Here is a 23,820-nt window from a genome sequence, read left to right as displayed (position 1 = left end):
TAAAATCCCGTTGAGTAGTTTTTCATTGAAATCAGCATTTTGTATTTTAAAATTACAAAATTCTTCATAAAAGTATAGATTTCCAGCTTTGGATTTCTGGCAAGCCAAAAGCATTGGCAACCCTGGGCTGCCAATGTGACAATACAATCAGTTGTGGCTAAAGAGCACGTTCCCTCCCTAGATGGGATGTATAGACTCCACCTTCCCATCGACCTCCATTCATTTCAGTTCCCCACCAGCCCAGGTGGCCCGTGCTTTAATCCATCCAAGATGCAAGGACACACTATGTGCCAGCATGGCACCAAATGCCAGAGACAATAAAGCTTTAGAAGAAGAGTCTCTGGCGGACCAAACACTATGGGTCAGAGCTTACCAGAATTGTTGAGTGGACGTGTACAAGCAGAGCTAAGTGATATGGAGCCCAGAAGTCCCAAACCGAGCAGGGACACTACAGAAGCAAGCAGGAATCTCTCATTTCTCATCTTCTGGGAAGGTCTTCTCAAAAGTTGAACTAGCTTCCAAATCCCCTTTGACTTTAAAGCAGTGGTCATTGGATTTATGCAATTGATGAGAAATAAGAGATAAACACCCCCCACCCAATTTCATGCTCCCTAGACCCCTTTGTCATCCCATGTACTGAGCTCTTGCTTAGCCCACATTTAGAGAAGACAGATTCAAGACTTGAGATTCAAGCAGTGGTGTGTGGAAATTGGCCAGACTTTCAGGGTAGTTTTAGTTCTGCCACATCTGGGCAGGTACGACATGGTTTGTGACCCCAAGTCCCACTTGTAGACACAGAAGAATAGAGAACAAAGTCCTTTGCTGGTATAAGAAGAAGGCAGTGACAAGAAATTGGCAATCCTGATACCCATGTCAGGGTGCGCTCACTCCTCTAGCATGGGGTTGTTGTCCTGGCTAAAGGGTGCAGGGCATTGGGTGTAAGGACTTTCATAGACACTGTTGGCCCGGTAAAGAAAACCCAGAGCTGTATACAAGTGGAGGTCTATCCTCCACTTCAACTGAGCTTCCTCTGAATGTAGAACTAGATGCTCTGATTAACAAATAATAATTAACAATATATAATACAATGATATTATAACAATTATTAGTATAGTCACTATAGATATTATAATTACTATTACGGCCTCTAGTTCTTAGTGTCCGCTATCTTCCAAGTGCTATGATATTAGGATGCAGCATTTTATGTAAATCCTCACCACAACCTTACAAGGTAGAACCTCTTGATCTCGTTTTTCTCATGAGGAAACTGAGGCTTAGAGAAGCTGCACGGCTTGTCCAGAGTAACACTGGCAAGTACACGGGACTGCTCTTCAAGTAGCAAATCCAGCCCCTGCACTTCCCTGCTCTGCTACAAAAAATTAAAATTAAAAAGTGCATTCTGCAGCACCCATACCAGAGAAACAATTATATGCATTAGTAAGATTACAGGCTACTGTAAATGCCCACAGTGATTCAGGAATGATAGTTTTTCCTTTTGAAAAGTTGACCCATAGGGCACTCAGATCTATACCTATGACCTCAGCTTAATCAGACTTACATCCAGTTCTACAAAACTGCCCCAGACCTGGAGGCATGAGGCCACATTTGACCTTGGGGGTGTTAGAGTCCTCCCATAGGACTGGCCTCCAGGCCGGCTTCACCAAACTGGGTGGTTTGGGGTTCCTTTACTCACTGAAAAAATAGTAGCAGTAATACCAACCCCTTAGGCTACTATGTGGATTAAAGGAGATACCATAGGTGTCTGTCTAGCAAATAGCACACAGCCAACCAGACGCTCGTCACAGCCAAGGTTGAAGGATACACCTATACTGTTTCACTGCCTTATCTCCAGAACTTTACACGAACCTGGAACATAGTAGGTAGTCATTTAAAGACAGAGAACCCAAATCGAGTGGAAATTAACTGAATTGAAGCCTACTCCACCCTATTATGTCTATGTTATGTCTCGGTCCTACTCAGAACTAAGGTTGTGGTTGTCCCAGAATTATTTTAAATATTGAACAAAACAGTGTCTTTGGCTTTTCATTCCTCCAGCAATGGCAATTTTTTTTATTACCAATGAAAAAATTAGAGCCGTAGTGAAAATTGGTGTTTCTAACAGACAAGACTTGTTTTTGTTTATTTACAAAGTGTTTCACCTGGGTTTCTCTGGGAGCTGGAAACATTTGTTTCAACTGAATTTTGAATCAGAGTATTTAGTCATGACATACCTTTGAATATAGAACTGTCATTGCCTAATGAAAGTCTTAAAATACCTACAGAATATGATTTTTTTTTTTTTTGGTACTGTGCTACAAATTGTGATTTGTTCAGGTAATCAGAATTAAAATTGTACTTTGTGCCCTCCGGCACCAGTAACTTCCATTCAGCTCCCAGAATACTAGGAAAGGAACTGGGTTTTCTGTAAATGCTCACATGGGCCACACAACACACCCCCCTCCTTTGTAGTCACCCAAACTCAAGGCTCAATCATAGTCATGTTCTTAAAATGACTAGCTTGGTTTTGAGAACATCAGCTTAAGGAAAAAGTGAAATTTTCTCTGAAATACAGGATAATTTTTTCCATTTAAATAAGCAGCCCTTGAACAATTCAAGTAGCTAGAATTCAGGTGGGGGAAGGTATTCTAGTGGTTTCCATTTGATTTCATGTTTCTGTTAACTAAAGGCTAGTTTAGTCTCTGAAAAGAAAATGTGTTGGTGTACATTCCTGTGTTAAGAGGATGTGGTAAAGGTCACTGAACTATTTGTTCTTGATCACAGAGGATCTGTAAATTGGTAGGAGTACCATTTTCAGCTTCTATGAGCACCACTTGGGTGGAATCGGGTGTTGGAAGTCTTGCTGCTCGAGGGAGCCACAGACTCCAGCCACCAGGACCCTGGGCTGAAATTCTGTCTTGACAAACTGGATTTGAGAGCAGCCTTTTGGTTTTCTTTATCCCACCTAAAACAAACTAGAAAAATAGCCCTGCATCTTTGAAAACAGAAAGATAACAGAGAGATTTTTTCTCTGGGACAAGATGCAGAGGCCAGTGGGGTCAGTTCACTTCTAAAATGCAGCTTCTACACTGATTTGCAAATGTGCTCCTATACCAATGGTCAGCCTCTGCCTTATCTCTATCCCCCAGCAGCCAGCAATGACTTTGGTGACCAGTGTGTGAGCACTTTCAGTGAGTATCTTGCCCTTTGTTCAGTTCTCATCTCGTGGCTCTCAAGGGTCTCCCGGCCAAGAACCATGATGCCTTGAAAAGCCTAACCTGCCTCTTGGCTGGAGCTGCCACTTCCATCCAGGATGCAGAATATCGGATGGTTTGGCTCACCTATGGCCAAGAGCCCATTACTCTGCAAGAACTGTGTCCTGAAAGCCAAGTCTTAGGAACTCAAGCAGGATATTGACCCCTTCCTGTTAGCTGGCTTTATGGAGGAGAGGATGGCATGGGGAAGACATGGAGATGCAGTACCGGGGAGAATCAGAACATCCTCCCTTTCTCTGAGCTTCCATTTGCTGTATGCAAAACCACTCAGGAGCAAGGGATGAGGAGGAGGGAGGGTGGAAGGAATCTGATTCTGTTTCTCCAGTGTCATGTTTGTATTCTTTGGACTCACAGAAGCTCTAGCGTGCCCATTCCATCTTGATTTATAACTAAATCAGAGCACCCCAACTATTGATTAATAGTTGATTGAAAACTTCAGCTGTGGAATTTGATTTTTTTTAATTGTTTTAGTCTTTATGGTGTTTTAAAAAATTAGAATTAGTTGCCAGTGTGTAAAACTCAGGTAATTATTTATTATAAATAAGACACTTATTTGTAAGTGTCTAAATTCAACTTTCCCAGAATATCTGGAAGCTGTGGCAACCCTGGGCATGCTTTTGTCTCTGATTGTCTAGAGCAGCACTGTCCAGTAGGACTTTGTGTGATGCAAGAAATACTTATGCATGTTATCCAGTGTGACAGCCACTAACCACAGTGTGACTCTTGAGCACTTGAAATGTGGCTAGTACAACTGAGGAACTGAACTTTTATTTAATTCTAATTGATTTAAATTGAAATCACTACCTTTAGCTCATGGCTACCTTATTGGACAGCACAGGTTTAAAGCTGAGTGCCGAGTACCCCATTTGGACAGGGATTGCCCTCTACACATCTCCATCGCTCCCACGGGCCCTGCTTTCCTATTTGCTTTGTTCCAAACCACTGGAGCCATTTCACATTCATTAAGAAGCACATTTAAACAGTGTATTTTCTGAAACTAAATACTTTAAGATACCTGCCACTCCCCTCACCCTCCACTCTGTCCTTTCTCTATCTGAATTTAACCATTTGGATCTTGTGCCTGCAAAAGACCCATTTTCATTGAAACCCAGGAGTATGATTATTAAAACCGTCTCCCCCCAAAGTGAAATCTCTCTCTGTGAAAATTAGTTTCCTGATCCCAATTATACACTTCTTTCAGCCTTGCAAATCACTTCCACGAAGTCAACTGGGTAGGAAAATCACTCCCATGTCTGGACCCGTCCCTTCTCCATACATAAGCTAGATATGCGGCAGCTAGTTGGGGAAACCAGCCCATTAACCCAACAGAAGCCGAAGCTTTATTTCCATAAAGAGAAAAAGAAAAAGAGCTGACCCTGCATAACTTTTCAAATGCAGTGGGGGTTAGTTGTGACTTTCAGAGTCGGGCCAGACATCCTATCTTTATACAGATCTGGACATCCACAACCTCTTCCACTGCTGTCTGGAAAACAGTTCCCGTTCCAAAATTGCCATTTTAGAGCCAGCACCAGCCCAGTGGGAATTAGAGAGTGTAACTGTAGTTGGAAAGACCCTGGAGATCAACCAGTCCTACAATTTGTCTTAAAAGAAAGAAACACCCAGAAGGTTGAGTGAGTTACACATAGCCATGGAAAAACTTCATAGAAGAACAAGCCAGGAAACAAGTCTGTTGGCTCTTTGTCTAGTGCTCTGTATTACCGTCTACCTTTCCCCTGTATTAGCAAAAGGGAAACAAAGACTAGTGAAGCCAGCCTCTATGCTCTGTCCAGCCCATCATCTCTTAAACTCTAGCATTTTTCCAGAGAGAACAGTGTACGTTCAGTATGGAGACCAACACCCTCCCTTTCTAGGGCCTTCTAGTCCTGCAGGCACTGCTGGGGTGTTGACCACCCCAGTGTCCACCAGGTTGCTATCTGTTAGGAAGGAAATCTAGGAAGAGATTGAATACTACATCGTTGATCCTGGCTACCAGTGGTGACCAGAGGCCTGATGAGTGAGCACAGGGGTCCCTGCCCCTCTTTGAGCCCAAATAGCCCAAGCAAACTGTGCCTAGCTCCCCAAGAGAGCCCTTTCCTTGCAAACATCACAGGGTGAACCCAGACCTTGCCAGCATCTCCACTGAGAAACAGAGCCTCGTGCACACTGTAGCTTAGTTCCAAACTGTTCACAAGAAACAACTTACAGGTTTAGCCACAGGACTGATGCATGGTGTGTGGGAAGCTGGCAAGGGCACACTTGCCTGGTGGGACACAGTCTTACCCTTAGAAACAGAAACTTCCTCAGGGCTCTTTGTCTCCAGATAATGATAGTGGGATGGGAGATGGGGGGAGGGAACCTTGAATAATTTTCTATCATTTAAGATAGTTCATTTAAATAGTAGGTTCCCAGTGGCTGTCCTCCCAGAGATGCAGTACAGAAGGAAGGCGTTAACTACGTCTCACTATTAAAATACTTCTTTATTTTTTTTAAGTTTTTAATTTTTATTCATCTTAAAGAGAGAGAAGCCTGAGTGTGAGCAGGGGAAGGGGCAGAGAGGGAGGGAGGGAGAGAATCCCAAGCAGGCTCCACACTGTCATCGCAGAGCCCAGCATGTGGCTCGATGACCCCATGAACCGTGAGATCATGACCTGAGCCAAAGTCAAGAGTTAGACACTTACCCGACTGAGCTACCCAGGTGCCCCCAAATACTTTGGATTTTATATATATGTATATATATACATATATATCAAAGTATGTTATATATGTGATATGTATATTTGATATGTGATATCTGGGGCGCCTGGGTGGCGCAGTCGGTTAAGCATCCGACTTCAGCCAGGTCACGATCTCGCGGTCCGTGAGTTCGAGCCCCGCGTCAGGCTCTGGGCTGATGGCTCAGAGCCTGGAGCCTGTTTCCGATTCTGTGTCTCCCTCTCTCTCTGCCCCTCCCCCGTTCATGCTCTGTCTCTCTCTGTCCCAAAAATAAATTAAAAAAAACAAAAAAACAAAAAACAAAAAAAAACGTTGATATGTGATATGTATGTGTTAAATATGTGTGTATGTATATATATGTGTGTGTATATATACACACACATATATATACATACACACACATATATATGTGTGTGTGTGTATGTGTACATATATATATGTGTGTGTATGTGTGTATATATATATATATATATATATATATTTGATTCAGATTGTTAAATTGATCTTTTTGGTTCAGAGACTAAAAGCTGGCATCTGTAATCCAAATCCAAGGTATGTCTCATTTGTGACTTTTGTTACCTAAGATGATCTATTCACCAATATTAAAAAACCAGGAGACTTCATATAAGAATTCTAGATGTCTGGCTTTCTCTTGAAAAAAAAAAAAAAAAAAAGGAATAAGTGGCAGCACTTGCACCCACATTCCAGCATAGCGACAAGCCTTTGAAACAAGAAGTGACCATCCCATGTGGCAGAGGTGGGTTTGTTGCAGACTCCATACAACCCACTTACTCAGATGTAAAAGCCTGGCTCCTGCAGGCAACTGAGTTTACTCCTGGATCATCCCAGGCGGCTGTTCAGAGCAGAAATTTATTTTTATGAAAAGATGCCAAAAGCATGACCCTTCACATTCTAAAACTCATCCATCCATGCAGTAAATATTTATTGAGTTGTCCTGTGTGCCAGACTCTGGGTTGGGCCCTGCCTATACAACAGGGTGCAACACTGGCGTGTTCTCTGCCCTCTCACTGCGCACACATCAGTGGGCATTCCAAGACTTCCCGTTCTTCCCCTCTTACAGGCTGAAATGCAGCTGAGGGGGAAATTGTCCATTTCTCCCCCTCTCACCTGCAAACTCACCTGTTCGGTTATATAAGTTGGAGGCCGTTCTTCCATTCTCAGTCCATTGCAGACATCTTGGCACACTGGCAACTTCCTGATTTCTAAATAATGTAGTAGACAAGATTGATCATCCAGATTCCCAGCTTATGGATAATGAAACAGGATCGGCAGAGGCCACCTCATTCATGTTGTCGTTTAAGTACATTTTACAATTAAATCGGTCATTGGGAGACAGTTGAATGCTTCTGAATCACCACCAGGCAGTGTCTGTGATGATCTCAAAAAAACTGGGTAAGGAGATCTTCAGAATTAAGGGATGTAAAACACTGGAGCATCAGGAATGCCTGCACTACCAGCCATCTGACTGATGATTGGCACAATTTGAAGATCCATGTTTCCCTTTTGATCTTCCACTTTTTACATTTATTTTGGAGGCATCTTTTCTTTCCTCCTTTTAACACTGAAGCTCTGCCGGGTAGAAGGAGATGAGTTTCTTCCTGTCACAATATGAATATATAATGAAGGAAGAACCAAAGACAAGCCCTTTTGTTAAGGAATCCGTACCATCAAAGGCTCAAATTGGCAGCTGATTGTTTTTATTTATTTCTGTAGGTTTTACATGACACCTGGAGACCATTTAAAATGTTACTTGGCGGTGAGAGCTCTGTGTTTAAAAATAACGCTCACCCGGTGCCAAATCACTTTAGAGTCGGGTACAAATATTGAGACAAAAACCCCAGCTGTTATTGCTTTGGCTGCTAATTTGAGGTGTCAAATGAGAGCTCGCCTGCTATACGTCAGTGAATAAGGCCCCTTGTGAGATCATTATGTTTTCTAACAGTTGAGAGTAATGGACTAATCAGTGCAGCATCAGTTGTTTTCATTATATGCCCACACAATGGTTATGAGCTTTAATTTAAACGGTCCGCAGGGAGATCAAGGAAATCAGTAATTGGCGGCACCCAGGATAGTCCCGGAGAGCAGGTGATGTGAGAAGTGGCTTCCCACCATCCTTTCTCCTCTCTCCCTTCATCCCTCCTGCCCCATCTGCCCTCAGAGACTCACTACCTGCTGCAAATAGCCAAAAGATGAGCTTTGCTTAAGAAGCAGACCTGTACTCTTAGTTCTGCGGGGGTATGCTTAAAAATTCCAGTCCACCCATCCAACAGTAAAGGTGGCTTCTGGCAGCGATTAGACTTGTTAGCCAAACCTTGACCTCAGAAGGCTTTAAGACCCAATTTCTCTCTCTTCTGTGTAGGCTCTACCACTGCCCTCGCTCTCCATGCTGGGCTCTCTGTTCTGAGGACGAAAGGAGGGTCAGGTAATGCTGTTGTCTTTGAGCAGCCTTGGCAGTGAGGCAAACTCCACAGTCACTGCCACATGGAAGTCTGTGAGGGCTGAGACCAGCACTAGCCTATAGGACTCATCTCTGCCTTAGGAAAGACATGGAAATTGGACAGCCAGCATCTGTTAGACGATCCTGTAAGAGGCAGTTTTGTGTAACAGTTAAAAATATAGGGCCCTGGTGTCCCTTTTGCCTGTATTTGAACATTGGCTCCACAACTTACTAGCTGTGATCAGGGCAGAGTTCGATCTCTAAGTTCAACTCTTTGAAGAGTTCATCTCTAAGTAAGTTCATCTCTAAGTGAGTTCATTTCTTAGGCTCCAAAATGGAAATGACTACCTGAGGATTGGTGCCAGCACATAGCAAATACTTAATAGTATTGTTATTGCTATTACTGACATCTTTACTGGAAGCTCTTGGCAAGCTCACACCCAAAGCAGCATTCTTTACTAGTCTCACTCATTAGAAGGCAGAGTTCGTGGAAGAACCTATAATATTCAGTTTAGGTTTTCTCAAAGGGCGTGTCATTATACATTCTTCCTGATTTCTGGAGTTTCCTAGAGCCTCCAGCCAAAGCAGAACAGTGCACAGCTGGGTGAGAAAGGCAAGTTCAACCTGGATGGGAGGGGGACATGCAGAGAAGCTTCAACCAGAAATGACTGAGTCAATCAGTTGGGGAGCGATTCTGGGCTGGGGGAAAGGCTTGGGGTTGCCTCTCTCAAACTTAGTGGGCATTTGGCATGTGTTCTCCTGCAGCCAAGTTCACAAAGAGACACCACCTACACACATCCTAGTGGGCTGAGCCAGCCAGCAGCATTCACATTCCCAGGACTGAGAAGGATGTGGAAGGGCCTGGTCATCAGCAATAGGCCTTGATTCCTGGTGCCATGATGGCTGTCCAATCAGCAGCCACTAAGAAAGACCAGGACAGGCTAGTCCTGCTTTGACATGTAAACCAGAGAAGAAAGCAGGCACCTAAAGCATCCTCAATTTCATTCCTCCCTCCCTGTCCGAGCCAGCAAAAGGGAGAGGGAGAAGTGAGCCTTCAGTCCCTCCCTTTGAGGTCCACGTGCTGCCAGAATCCCTCTGTGCTTTTCATTCCCCATGCCAGCAGTTTAGATATTTCCTACAGGGTCTAGCTACACTATTTGCACTCAGCTGCTCTTCAGAAAATGATGCTGCCTACTTTGGTTTGTGTTTGCCCCTGTAAATTCAATATAAGCACCGTTGGAGAAGTGGTATCTTCAGGGCCTAGAGTGCTGGCCATTGGGACCCTGGTGTCTGTAAGTACAAGTCAGGGCATCTCCAAGCTCACTTTAAAAAGATATTCTGCTGCCATGGCTGCCAGTGACTCACCAAGAGTCTCCTTCCTGGGGGTTATTAAGGAGGGAACCTAGACTTAAGGAACAATTAACCTGCCTTGAGACAAGGGAAACAGGCCAGCCTTCCAAGAGGATTTATCTAGCCCAAGGAGTTTGGATTCCCAAAGGGGAATAGGAGGGGCTCAAAGAGTATCCCAGGAAGGTTGGCATACTGGGAAACTGTGGTGGCACTTATTGTGGATGCCTGGTTTTGCAATTATGTGATACATGCTCACAGATAATATTGCTGCATTAGAGCCAATTACATAGTGTTATGGACACACAACACGAAGATTACACCCAGAGCCAAGAAAGCACAGAGTGATAAAGCGATGGCCTAATCGGAGGAGACAGAGGGAAATGTCAGCCTTATTAAGGTTGCCAGGGTGGTGTGGCTACATCTGGACTTAGCTCCTCCAGATCAAAGATGGCTATCTTGAGGGATGTGAAGGAAAGCCACACTCCAGCACTCAGCAGAGAACAGTAGGGAGCCAGGGGCAGATGCCAAGTTGGAGCTTTCCCAGGGTGATTACAGCTACCTCCATGGAGGACTGTGTACTGTTTCAGAGCCTGGGCCTCTTTCTAAGCAGGAAAGCACCATGCCCTCCACAAAAGAGGCTTTCAAGTCCCAGAGTCAGCAAGAAGATAGCCTATATTCTGTCCTCTACACTTAGGTAAAGGCTCTATTCTTAGCTATGCCTCTAGCTCAATGGTTTTCAAACTTGAGCTTGCATGAGAATCCTCTGGAGGGTTTGTTAAAACGCACATGGCTGCGACCCCCCTCTCCCCCAGAGCTTCTGATTCAGTGGTCCTAGGCAGGGCCTGAGGATATGCATCTCTAGCAAGTTCCCAGGTGATGCTGCAGGTCTGAGGACCACACTTGGAGAACCACTACCCAAGTTTTCATCCCACACCCAACCCAATCTGGGTACACCTGCCCTGTCCCTTGAACAGGGCCTTCTCCTTGGCTCCGATTTCATCACAGCATTGTAGCTTCTGGATGCAGTGGGAGCCATTTTCCAGGTGGGACCGTGGTGCAGGCCAGATATGTGTGGATTCTAGAGTTAGACCACCGGCTTTAGATTCCCAGCCCTCCCGGTTGCTACTTGGGCTTTCCTACCAGTGTTTTGACAGTCTCTGACCTAATCCCCTCTTCTTACAGAGCAGTTATGCCACTTGCCAGCAGGTCATGGTTAATTACTGACAAAGGCAGGACTGGAATTTCCCAGTTCTAGAGCAGCCAAGGGTCGGCAAACATTTTCTATAAAAAGGCAGATGTTAATATTTTAGGCTTTGTCCCCTGTGGTCTCTGTTGTGTCTCCTCGGCTGTTGTGACACGGAAGCAGCCATAGACAATACATAAACAGGTGGGTAAAACTTTATTTACAAAAAACATTCTGTATTGGATGGTGTTTGACCTGTGGGCAGTAGTTCGTCAATCCCAGTACGTGCACAGCTTCCCACGCATTCTTCATTACTGGGAGCCCTTGTCTTGCCACAGTGCCCTGGTATTTAGCTGAGGAACACAAGCACATTTTTTCAGGGTAGCAGGGTTCTAGTTGGGCTCTACAGGAGCAACAATAAGTTCACTAATCCCTTAGTGCCCTGGGGGAGAAAAGTTTAAAGCCCTCATCCTGGTGCTCACAACTGAGAGAGAATGGGATCCATTGTTAAAACTAGCATTGTCCACATGGATCATTTTAATAGGGAGAATGATCCTTTTTCATTAAACATTTATGTTCTGATTATGACAAAATAGAAGAGTGACTACTTGGGGCGCCTGGGTGGCGCAGTCGGTTAAGCATCCGACTTCAGCCAGGTCACGATCTCGCGGTCCGTGAGTACGAGCCCCGCGTCAGGCTCTGGGCTGATGGCTCGGAGCCTGGAGCCTGTTTCCGATTCTGTGTCTCCCTCTCTCTCTGCCCCTCCCCCGTTCATGCTCTGTCTCTCTCTGTCCCAAAAATAAATAAAAAACGTTGAAAAAAAAAAAAAAGAGCGACTACTCAGTATACTGGCCACACTTAGTCTCAATATAAACATAGTATAATGGGGTAATGGGTTTTATAAAAGAGAAATGGGAGGTAGACAGACTGTCTTTAGATCTCATGGGCATTGGGAAGGTAATGGCTTTATTTCTAGTTTAGACTCAAATGCCCATTCAAGAGCTCTGACAGTACAAAAGGGGGAGACCAGAATAGTTCTGAAGTCTTACAGAATTGATCTGAGCCTGGCTTGATCTTGACACGTGATGGAAAATGCTGAATTGAGAGCATTCATTTGGGAGTAGCCTCCAACCTGGGTGACTGGGGATAAAGTGTATTTTCTCAGAATCTGTCCAAAGGAGCAGAGCAGTGAGGTTGAGACTAGACTATGGAAATGGTGGAACCCCTCCAAGAGATGGAAGTAAGAAAGACGAGGGATGAGGTCACCATAGCCTAGTCTGGGCCAGCCATGCAGTAGGCATGGGGGGCATTGTCAGACCCAAACATTTATTTTCCTGTTGGTTAATTTTCAAGGAAGTTTACAGAACAGGAGACACTTGTGCAGTTCTTTCTAACTTTGGGTGCCAGGGTAGACACGACAGAGAATGTCTATGGTGGGGTAATAAGCTTGCCCTGAAAACAGGAGGCAGTGGGCAAGCTGGGAGAAACTGTAGTGTAAAAGAGAACAGTAATTCCTGAACCCTCCAGGAGCTGATGTGCTACCCTGGGTGTCCCTCTCACAGCTTAAAATTGCTCATCTATACAGTAAGGATAAGAATCCCAACCTCAGGTTCTACAAGCATCAAATGACAGGAATGTGAAAGCATACTGTAAACTATAAAATACTAACAAACCCAAGCTAAAATAACAGCTGATCATTACTGGGCATTGCATGTGAGCCAGGCTGTGTGTAACAAGTGCACTTCCCATGCCTTGTTTCAGGGTGTGGTAATGCCCCTCTCTCCAAAAAATGTCCTTGTCCTCATCCCAGGAATTTAGAAATGTTACCTTATATGGCAAAAGGGATTAGAGAGATGTGACTAAGATAAGGATCCTGTGATGGGCAGGTTATCCTGGATTATCACTTGGGCTCTGAATGTCCTCCCAAGGGTCCTCATAACAGGAACGGATCACAGTGAACAGTGGGAGATGTGGCCACAGAAGCAGAAGCTCAGAGTACTGCAAGGAAGGGAAGCACAGGCCAAAGAATGTGGGTGGTCTCTACAAGTAGCAAAGGACATTGAAACATTCTCCTCCTGATGCCTCCAGAAGAAACATGGTCCCACGAACCCCTGTTAGACTTCTGACCTCCAGACTGTGAGAGAATAAATTTGTGTTTACGCCACTAAACTTTAGTAATCTGTTATCCTAGCAGTAAGCAACAAATCCAGGCATCATTCCTGGAGTCAGGCTAGTTTGGATTCATATCCTGGTCCTACCACTTGCTTCATCCATGAAACAGAGGTGATAACAAAAATGCCTTCCTCATAGGCTGTTTGGAGCAATTAACTGAGATGGTACATGCAGAACCCTCAGTTCAGTTCCTGCCTGGCATACATTAGCTCTCAGTCCATGTTGGCAATTATTAGTATCATCTTATTTAATTGCCACTAAAGCTCTGTGAGATTGGTGCTATTATTATCTCTGTGTTACAAAGGAGGAAACCTAATGAGATTAAGAAAACTTCCTCATGGTTGCACAGGCTATAAGTGGCAGAGCCAGAATCTGAACCAGGTCTCTGCCTCCCAGGCGCATGCTCCCCCAGCCCTGCCCATCATGTTGGGGTTATGACCACACCACTTCCATTGAAGGCCAGCTACTTAGGGATGCGAGAACCAGATAGAGCACTGTGCTCCATACATGGGTAAAGGCCACCAAGACTGGAGATCAAATAAATCTGTGTTTATTAGGGAAACAAAAACTGTAACTGCAATGGAGATCAGCATCCAAGAGGTGACCAGCCCTCTGACATTCCTGGGCTGGCCAGTCACATGCAGCAAATCATGAAAGTCTGAATACTGTGTTTAGTCATTTTGGTTCTGGAATAATTGCTATTATCGTAAATGTTTTATAGCCCTCATTACAGCTCACATTTAAATATCAGTGTAGTAATACATTAATAAGTCATTGCTGCCGGACTACTGCCGGATGCAGTTAGAGTCGAGCCCTGCATATAACTGCACTGTGTATTCAGCTAAATTAGGGCTGGCTGTGAACTCAACCTGATGTGAATGGCTGGGCATGGTTGGAAGGAAGCCTCTTTTCTGCAAAGGCTTCTTGCTTTTTACCTTTGAAAGAAAAAGTCTGGTAGTGAGTCAATGATCCTAATAACTAGGTATTGCCCCAAGAGTGGAGCCTAGAACTGTGGGACAGATAGAAAGGGAAACAAAGGCCATGATTTCTGCCCCAGAGGCATTCCTAATCCTATGGAGGACTGGAGTGAGGCATAGTCCCTACTTCCAGGAAGCTTCCTACCAAGGAAGTGGAGTGATGGATTCTTCAGCCTTGTCAGATAAGATATTCAGAAGGTTCCTGGGTGTGTGGAGACAGGATGGGTTAGCACACTTCACAGAAAAGTTAGGCCACATGAAACAAAACAACTACTTAGGTTCAACTTCATAAAATGCCAAGTGTCTGCACTGGAGCGTTGGTAAAGTATGGAGGAGGCAGAAGCAGGCAACACAAATGTAGTCTACTCCTTGCTCTTTACCATGTGCCTAAAATAGTACTGGACACATGGGAAATATGGGAAGGGGGGAGGGAAAAGTACTAGGTTCTGTGTCTTGAGGTAAATAGATTTCCTTCTGGCCCAAGAGCCAAACAAATGCTAATAAGGCCCTAGGGAATTGAAGGATAGCCTGGGGCAAGGGGGTGTGATCACTGGAATCCTCCTGTGGCCTGGGGTGGGGGAAGAAGGAATCTACACAGGCCCCTAGGGTGCAGTGGGTTTGGGGGCCACTGTGCTGAATGCAGCTGTATTTTTGCTTCCATGGAGGTCCAGGTAGGGGGAAACGGGAATGACCAGGACAGGACTACATTCTCTCCACCAACATCAGTAAACTGGTAGCCTCCATTTACTGAGTATATACTGCACACTAAGCCTTTTACTAACCTGTGAGGTACCATTACCTGCCTCCTGCCAATGAATAACCTGTGGATAAGAGATGCTGATAATTTGCCTAAGATCACACAACTAGGATATATACGACTCAATTTGAAACACGTATGGACCAAGTCATGGGGCTATATAGTAAGGCACAGGACAGAAAACGTTGGAGGTCATTTTAAGAGAAAGGCAATGTGTTTACCAAGAACCAAGGACAAAAGGAGTCTGCTTAGTTTCCAAAGAAAGGCTTCTTTCTGGGCCAGTGCGGGCCTATGGCAGAGTAAGACGAGGTGAGCTACTGAGAAAACACTAACAATGAACTGTCCACATAGACCCTGTATTAGGCAGCATGTACAATGGACAGAGCAGGGAAATTGGAGCAAGATAGTGCTAGATTCGCATTCCGTCTCTCACGCTTAGCAGCTAGGGGTCCTTGGGAAAACCCCTCCGTTGCTCAGCTTCCCCATCTATAGCACAAAGATAACACCCACCTGGTAGGTACGTGTGTTACTAAAAAGATGATATGTATATGTTTTCTTCTTTCTAAAATGAGGACACTCGTATGTAACTGGCACTGTGGTTGTGTGAATTAGTGATGCCATAATGAGGCACTCAGCACATAGTAGAATTTCAGGAAGTGATACTATGGCTCCAGATGGGTAGGTCCATAAGTATGGCAAGGACAACAGAGGGGAGGAAAGAGCCACCTGAATAAAGGAATGGGGGGAGGGTGCCTGATTAAGCATCTGACTTTGGCTCAGGTCATGATCTTACAGTTCGTGAGTTTGAGCCCTGCATCGGGCTCTGTGCTGACAGCTCAGAGCCTGGAGCTTGCTTTGGATCTGTGTCTCCCTCTCTCTCTGCCTCTCCCCTGCTCGTGTTCTGTCTCTCTCTCTCAAAAATAAATAAACATTAAAAATTAAAAAAAAAAAAAGGAATCAGGGATCCTCTTATCATCTGGAGATCAGACCTCTTATCTCCAGCTGCTCCATAGCTGTTGACTTAATGATTCTTCTGGCAGTCACACCTGTTCCTCCCGCCACCTTCTAGAAGCATCTTGGTGCTGCCTTCCCCCCCATGTTACTTCCTTGTTAACCATTTCCCTTTTCCTCTACCTTCACAGCACACTCAACAACAACAACATCAGCCGCATCCTGGTCACTAGCTTCAACCACATGCCGAAGATTCGAACACTGTAAGTAAAGATCGCTGCTTCTGCCCCCACGCACTACCGGCCTCACTCAGCCCTACATGCTGCACCCTGAGCTGCTAGTAAAACCTATTGTGCTTGCTCTGCAGATAGGTCCTGGAGGAAACACTGCCTTTCTCTACTGTTAACTAAGAGGTGTTGGGGAGCAACAGAAGAGGGGGAAGTGTGACAGTGCCATCCACGGCTCTGAACCCCCATTCCACAGTGGACAGATTCATTTCTCTTTGCCTTAGGATGTGGGGATTCATCCTTGTGTTCTTCACCCTGATGGAAAGTCTATTAGTGTCACAAAACATATAGAACTGGGACACAATGACTTACTATTTTTTTAGCTAATGTCGTGTACCATTGGCAGTTCCATCATAGTGCTGTGGTTATGTTTTCCCGCTATGTCCAGTGGAGGAGAAGGAGTCCTAGTCCCTGCTTCTCCCCATCCTCCCAGCCCACACCCAACACGCTCTCCCCTGCTCCCTTGATGGTATTCTGATATTAGAATGCAGGAACTTGATTCTTTACCTTTAATTTGGGGGTAGGCTCAAGCCTTCCTTTTCTGTGTAGTCAGAAAGTAGATCCCCCCATAACACCCCATACCAAGAGCAGTTGCTTATTACCTGGGAAGTTCTTTTCTCCTCTCAGCCAGAAACTCTTTTGTGAGTTTCTCTGCAAATGGACTCCATTCGCCTTTCCACCAGAGGTTCATATTGATGGTTGTCTTGGTGGAACCTCATTGGTGTTTGTATTACAGTAATAGAAGAGAGCCAGCCCCCAAGAGTTTTCAGCTAAATACATTTAAGGCCAAGGCAAAGGGCTGCAATTCCTGCTGCACCCTTTGTGAGCTCTGGGACCTCTGTTCTCTCCTCTATAAATGGGGGTGGTGGTGAGGATCAGATGAGATGATGAGGTATGTGCAGTGCCTGAGGAGTGGACAATAAATGATACTGACTGTTACTGTTATAACTGCTCTATCCAGAAATCTGGACTAGAAGTACCAAGCAGCCAGCTAATCGATGGCTCCTGAACAACATGGTATCCACAGAGATTTAAAAATCCTTAGAACAGCTGTTTCCAAAATTAGGTCCTTGGACCAGCAGCACCAGCGTCACCTGGAACTGTAGACCCATGGAATCAGAATCTCTGGGAGTGGGTCCAGCCTTTGGGTTTTAACAAGCCCTCCAGGAGCTTTTGATGCTCATAAGGTTTGAGAACCCCTGCATTAGTGAGAAAGTGACCTTATCTTGGGGGTGGAGAATGAAGCAGAAGCCAGTGAAGGCACTGTGTAAGGAGACAGTACAGAGAACCTGAAGCAGACCCGAGTTTAAAGGTGAGCTCTGCCACTTTGGGCAAGTTTCTTTGTCTCTCTGCTCTGAAGGGACAGTGAATTAAATGCTTGTCTCACAGTTGTTGTGAGAATGAAGTGCACTAGCATGTAAAAGGGCCCGGTCATGGTGTGCACTCAACAAATGCTAGTTATTATGAAAAAGAATCTGAGCCCGGTGTTCATCATTGCTCCCCGTCTCTCCCTCCGATCCCTTGTGTGATAGCATAATTCAACCAAGAAAATCTACCCTTTTGCTTCCGCTTTAAAATGGGATGGTGCAGTCATGGAGTTTTAAGGAGAAACCATGGGGTCTTCAAAGACCTCTTCAAAGTCCACAGCATGCCACAAATGAGCCTCAGGAGAGTGAGCCGAGGGCTCCTGGCCAAGAAGCTGAAAGCGAGTGTCCAGGTACAGGGCCTGCATTTCCCCAGACAGGTTGGTTGAATAGAAGAAAAATGGCCCTCGCCTACAGAAAGCCAGAGTCCAGCTCCCATGGCTACTCTTCTCTGATTTCAGCTGCCCCTCTTGTTGTCAGTCTAAGAGTAGCAATAACAGAAGCTGGGCCAGGTCCATGGGATGGGGGCCGGGGGGTAGCTAGGTCTGGATCTCAGGTGCTTTATTCGGCTGTGTCGGGTGGGAAAGGAGGGCAGAAGAGTTTCTTCTCCTCGTTTCTGTTGTCATCCTTGCCTGTGGTCCTGAACACTCATCTGATGAGTTCAGATCAATCAATCAATCTCATCTGTTCTCTTTGCTCCGTGCCTGCTGCCACTTTCTCTTTAGTTTAATTTCAGAGACGGCTCTGTACAGAACTCCCCAGAGACTTGCGCTGACTAATCCCCCTTTGCTGTAATTAAGGTGGGGGTGGGGGGAGACTAGTGAGGGGAGATGGGGGAAGAGGAGAGAGGAAGGAAGTCATAAATGGGATTTCTAAAGGAAAGCTTTTATATTTAATTCAGAAAGCCACATTTTATAGAAAATGAACAGTGACCCTCTCTAAAAGGATTTGCTGGAAATTTAATTTAGCGCCTGTGGCTAAAAGGCACCTTTTACAAATTGGCATTAGGATTCATTCACCTTATCTTTTGTGAAGGTGGTTTGGCCAACATGGAATATGGTGTTTCCAGCGGCAAAAGACTGCAGAACATGCGGGAACCACCTAGGCGCCTTGATGCCTTGGTGTCTAAGTTAGAAATGGTAGCCTTGTACAGGGGAGGGCCATGGGTTGGGAGGAGACAGAAGTGTGGACCTAGCATCCTCATGACAGTAATGACCACAGACGTCACTGTGGTGGCTCATGGTTTGCAGGGCCTTATGCCAAGCTTGTCTCATGAATTCTTTCAGTCCTTACAACAGCCCTGGAAAGGGGGCACCGATAATATCCCCATTTTACAGATCAGAGCATTGAGGCCCAGAGTTAAATCCCTGCCCAAAGTCAGAGTAGGAAAGCAGAGAGGCAATGTCAGATTTGGGCAATTTGGCATCAGAGCCAGAGCTCATTCCATTCGCCAGAAACTAAGGCAGAAGGGTGTGTTCCAGGTGAGCCGAGGAAGGAGAGAAGGGCCACTGGAGGCCACCTTCCCCCAGGTCATTGCTATCCCAACTCACCAGAATTATGGGAAGTAGTTAAAATAATTTTCTGTCTCAATCAAGGGGATTAGGAATACTCCTGGCAGTGTCCAGGCTCATGTTTCATGATAAATGTGATTACTTTTCTTTCAATGTTACTATTTGGGATCATACTGCTCAATTCGATCTCTCAAACATGATAGGAAAGGCTGCACTTTGGAAGAATCTGCCCAGTTCAACTCTGCCAGCGCTTCTGGTGGGTAAAATTCCAAGAGTGGGGATCTGAGCCCTTCCATTGTCCTGGGCTTTTGACAAGAGCCTTCAGGTACCTTCTGAGTCAGTTCTGGTCACCTCTTTTCCATGGTCCCACGTGGAAGGGGAAAAATTCCTACAAAGGTGGACAAACGGTTAGGAACCATCTGTAGCAAGGTTAGGAAGAGAGGTAGCTTGGGGCCAGCCAGCAGGGATTGAAAAAGAACCATCCTAATGTAATTTTCCAAAAGGAAATCTTCGACATTTTCATTATCCCAGAAATTAATCAGCTAAGGATCTGACTTACTTAACCCTCATTTTTGTCATTCCATTGATGTCTTACCTCCGATGGGAACTGATGGGGAATTGGTTGAGGTTGATCTGCCTTATGGGCCCATGCTCAGTGCTTCATGGGAATCCCGTTTCCTCAGCTTCCATACCTCACTGCCAAAGAAGGCAACTGCCTTTCCTCATAGAAGCCAGACTCTCATCAGAAGGCTCTGATTCTCCTGGCACGTGAAAGAGCCCCAACGCCTCAGCCTGTACTACCATTGGAGCCTACCTCTCTTCACCTTGTCCCTAAGAACCAACCCACCTTTGCCGTTCTCCTAGGTAGCCTTTATACCCAGTGGTCTATTCCTAGCCATAGAACCAACACTCCATGCCTCCTTCTCTCTCTGCCCCCCTGCCTCTCTTTCTCTCCCTCCCTTACTTTCTCTCCCTCCTGTCTATCTTCCTCTCTCTCTCTCTCTCTCTCTCTCTCTCTCTCTCTGTGTGTGTGTGTGTGTCTATGTGTCTGTCTGTCTCTACAACTCACTGATAGATCAGGAAACAAATCATTTTCACTCATGCTGAAATTTCCCAAGAAGGCCCAGTATACAAGAGAAATTCCCTCCTCTCCCTCATGTTCTTCCCCTAGTTTAGGATTTTGCCTCCCCTCCCCCTTCCCGCCTACAGCACTTCTTTCTGAAGTGCCACACGAAGAGAAGGCAGCATAGGAGTCTGGGCTTTGAAACTCAAAGGGGAGAATTTCTTGGAGCCCATTACAGACATAGCATCTTAGGCCTAGGAACCTATGAAAATGTGTTCAACCTTAAAGTATTGGCTCTGAAATCCAAAGAACATTACAACATCAAAATTCATCATTTTGAAACAAAATCATAAACACCATTTCAAATTGTTTTTCAGCAGAAAAAATAATTGCATTCTACATGGGATATAGGTTCATTTAGTCGGCAGATATGATGGGATCTTGGGACCCCCTGAGGCTGTCAAGGCCCCTAGTGGCCCTGGCCTGCCCAAGGTTTGCACCTGTGCAATGGCAGGAATGCTTGGCCGGCATGCCCCTCAAGTTAGCTGCACTTGGCCGGTGTTCAGCAATGCTGACTTTATACTCAGTCAAGTGTGGTCAAGAGCCCTTCAGCGTTCTCCATCTCGGGCATGGAGATAGCCCAAGCCGCTGCTTCAGGCTGCCACTCAATATTAACCAACTTGACACAGAGCACTTGAAAGTCCCAAGATATTGCTGGCTGATTAGCATGTCCAGGATTGGGCATTTGAAATCTGCATCAGAAACCCAAGTGTGTGATAAGCTGATGTAACTAAAACTTTCCTACCACCACTTCTAATGACCTAGGGTTGGGGGGAATGTGCTAATAGGAAGACCCTGATAGAGAAGCCTTGGGGAAAAACCTGTACAAGCCCCTACATATCCTTAGTTTGCCCCTCAGTTGGTGGAAAGTAAATTCAAGTCATTTAACCATATGGGATTCCTTTCAGAAGTAGAACATACAGATCCCTCTAGGAAATCTTAATCACACAGAGGTGAGAAATTGATCTGGAATCACAGCTACTGCAGGAGGAAAAGCCAAAGAGCCCTGGAACTGGTTAGGGGTCTTAACAGGGGCACCTAAGCCAGAATAGCAAATACACCTGGTAGAATTTAACTTGGGAAGGAGAGGAGGGCAAGGTGGAGACATTGCTGTGGGCTGCAAGGGTCTGGAATGGACAGCCCTTTATTTGAATGGGGGTGGGTGGAAAGAAGGTATAGGACCCTTGCCTTCATGCTTTGCTCACTGGGCTACTGCACACAAGCCCTCCAGCTTTCCATGTAGGGGTTCATTCACTTTAGGGAGGAGATGAAGGAGAAAGTGAAGGCAACAGCAGGTTTTGGCCACAGTGCCACCATATACTGAAGCATTGAGATTGAGAAGCTGTTTGAAGCTATCTGGAACCCAGGCTAACTACAGTACTAAAATTTGCAAGTCAGTCACCCCTTTGAAAATTTGACTCGAATCTGAAGCATTGCTTTAATAATGTCACTCTCCTCCTCCTACATGTTGAGACTTTCTTGAGTGGGAAAGAAAAGGGTGGAATTACTATTAAGAAATGGGGAATTGTTCAAACCCTGGAGGTATCAGTTGGATGTGGCCTGCATGTGAAGATAACAAGCCATTTGTGGTTTGGCAATAGAAGGGCTGAGGCTCCCATGGTAACTCACTTGTACAGCGGGAAATGCTTCCCTGTGCTCCAGAGGGTTATTACACTGGGCAAAGGGGCACAGAAGGTTTGGCCTACTCTGTTCACTTCACTCTGTGACAGCATCTTACCTCAGTCCCTCCCTCTCCTAGGCGCCTCCACTCCAACCACCTGTACTGTGACTGCCACCTGGCCTGGCTCTCAGATTGGCTGCGACAGCGACGGACAATTGGCCAGTTCACACTCTGTATGGCTCCCGTGCACCTGAGGGGCTTCAATGTGGCAGATGTGCAGAAAAAGGAGTATATATGCCCAGGTGAGGCTATCCCACCCTCCTCCCCTCTGTACTGTGACTCACCCACCCCTGAGCTCTCCCTGACATCACCCTGGGCATGAACCCACACTTAGCCCAGAGCTTGGTGTGCACTCTCCTGGGTTCCTCAGCACTCTATAGTCACTTGGGCTCTGGGGTGCCTCAGAGGCTTCTGAAAAAGCAGCTCTTGAGCATTTTCTTGAGGAAAATGCTCAAGGAAGTAATGAATCACTTTCTGTTAAGCTTCATCATCCATTGATGCTAAGAAACTTAACAAGTGTTAAGTACATTGTTTAGCATTTCCTAAACATGTGCCTGTCGTCTGATTGTCATAGAAATTGAAAGACAAGTTAATGGAGGCGGTAGGGTCAGCCTGCTTGGCTGGAAACCCTAGATCTGCCCCTTAGTAGTGTGTGACTTTGGCAAGTTCCCATATGTTTGCAAAATGGGAAAATCATAGTACATAACTCAAGGGATGGGTGGGAGGATTAAATGAAATAATGCATATGAAGCACTTAGCATAATACATAGCACTTGGTAAGAGCTAATAAGTGGAGCTTAATTATTATAGTTTAGTGGGTCCACAAAATGTGCTGAGCAAACATAGGAGTTTGATCTGTGGGTAATTGAAGTGTAATAGAAGCACAGATCGCCTGCGTAGTATAGAAAACAGAACTGTGCACAGACATAACTGAACACAGCGCAGATCTCCAGGGATGGGAGATGCCTGACTGACCTGAGAAAAATCTTCTCAGTTGATGTAGTGGCTTTTAACCGAGTCCTCATTTTCACGCTTGCTTTTTTGTTTTTGCTTTTCATTGACACCCTCCATTCCCACCGACTCCCTCTTTCTGGGAAATCCCTGAATTTCCTCAAAAACAGGAAGTATTCAGTTCAGGAGTTTTCCACAGAAGCATTCCTGATTTCCAGGAACCCAGTCCTGGAAATGGGGCTCAGTGGCCTCTGAAAGCTGATGTTGGGAGTCAGCCTACAGGAAAAAGGACAGATTGCTCAACACTGGTTGGGGCTACAGTCCTCACATTTCTTGACTGTTGTGTTTTCAGTATGGAAGATCACCTAAGCTCCATGTGTGCTGCAGGGAGGGCTCAAACCAGTCAGCAGTGTAGACTGGCCCCCTTCTGCTCTTAGGCTGCATTTGCAATATGGAAGACTTTTTTTTTTTTTTATTAATTCAACTTCATCTAGCTCCCTGCCATTCTCTCTTGTCATGTTACTACTTCATCAAGTTATTTATTATCCAAAAACATTTTAACATGTCTCAGAGCAGTACCTTAATAATTTCCTATAGACGCCCACTTAGAAATCACTTCCCGTCAAACACATATAATAAAACCGTTTATCACACAGGCACCAACCTCACATATAGTGACTATAATTACAGTAATTATTAGGCAAAGAGTACAATATCAGCATAAGTGCCAGTGAAAGAAATAATTATAGAGTGCAGGAGTCATCCAAGAGCTAGTGAGAAAAACTAATTAGACAGAATGTTAAAACACACCCATTATAGGTGGGTGCCGGGCTTAATGCTCTGCACGAACACAAATACGACTTCGTCAGAAAAGCACCTTCCCGTCAAAGGAGAGGCGAGACATTGCTTCCCCAAAGCAGTTAGGATCCAAACCCCAGGGAGGAAGGCTGAAGCTCCTAGGTCCCAGAAGTGCTCGTGCCCCAAATCTCCTGCCTGGAAAAGGCTGGATCTAGCGGGCAGGTTAATACTTAACATAGAAGCATCCCTATCACCTCCTCTGTTTATGTCAAT

General features: G+C 45.3%; 1 protein-coding gene across 2 annotated transcripts in view; it reads left to right on the top strand.

The window, feature by feature from the left end:
- Positions 1 to 23,820, top strand: part of SLIT3 (slit guidance ligand 3) — a 599,210-nt gene that overhangs the window by 445,741 nt on the left and 129,649 nt on the right. For both annotated transcript variants that reach the window (XM_058722970.1, XM_058722980.1), the window contains exons 7-8: positions 16,024 to 16,095; positions 21,877 to 22,040. In XM_058722970.1, the coding sequence (XP_058578953.1) occupies positions 16,024 to 16,095; positions 21,877 to 22,040 (236 nt within the window). The remainder of the gene's footprint in view (positions 1 to 16,023; positions 16,096 to 21,876; positions 22,041 to 23,820) is intronic.

Source organism: Neofelis nebulosa, chromosome 1 (genome assembly GCF_028018385.1).
Source record: "Neofelis nebulosa isolate mNeoNeb1 chromosome 1, mNeoNeb1.pri, whole genome shotgun sequence".
Classification (NCBI taxonomy): domain Eukaryota; kingdom Metazoa; phylum Chordata; class Mammalia; order Carnivora; family Felidae; genus Neofelis; species Neofelis nebulosa.
The sequence above is the reverse complement of the archived record's forward strand: the minus strand, read 5'-3'. Positions and strand labels throughout refer to the sequence as shown.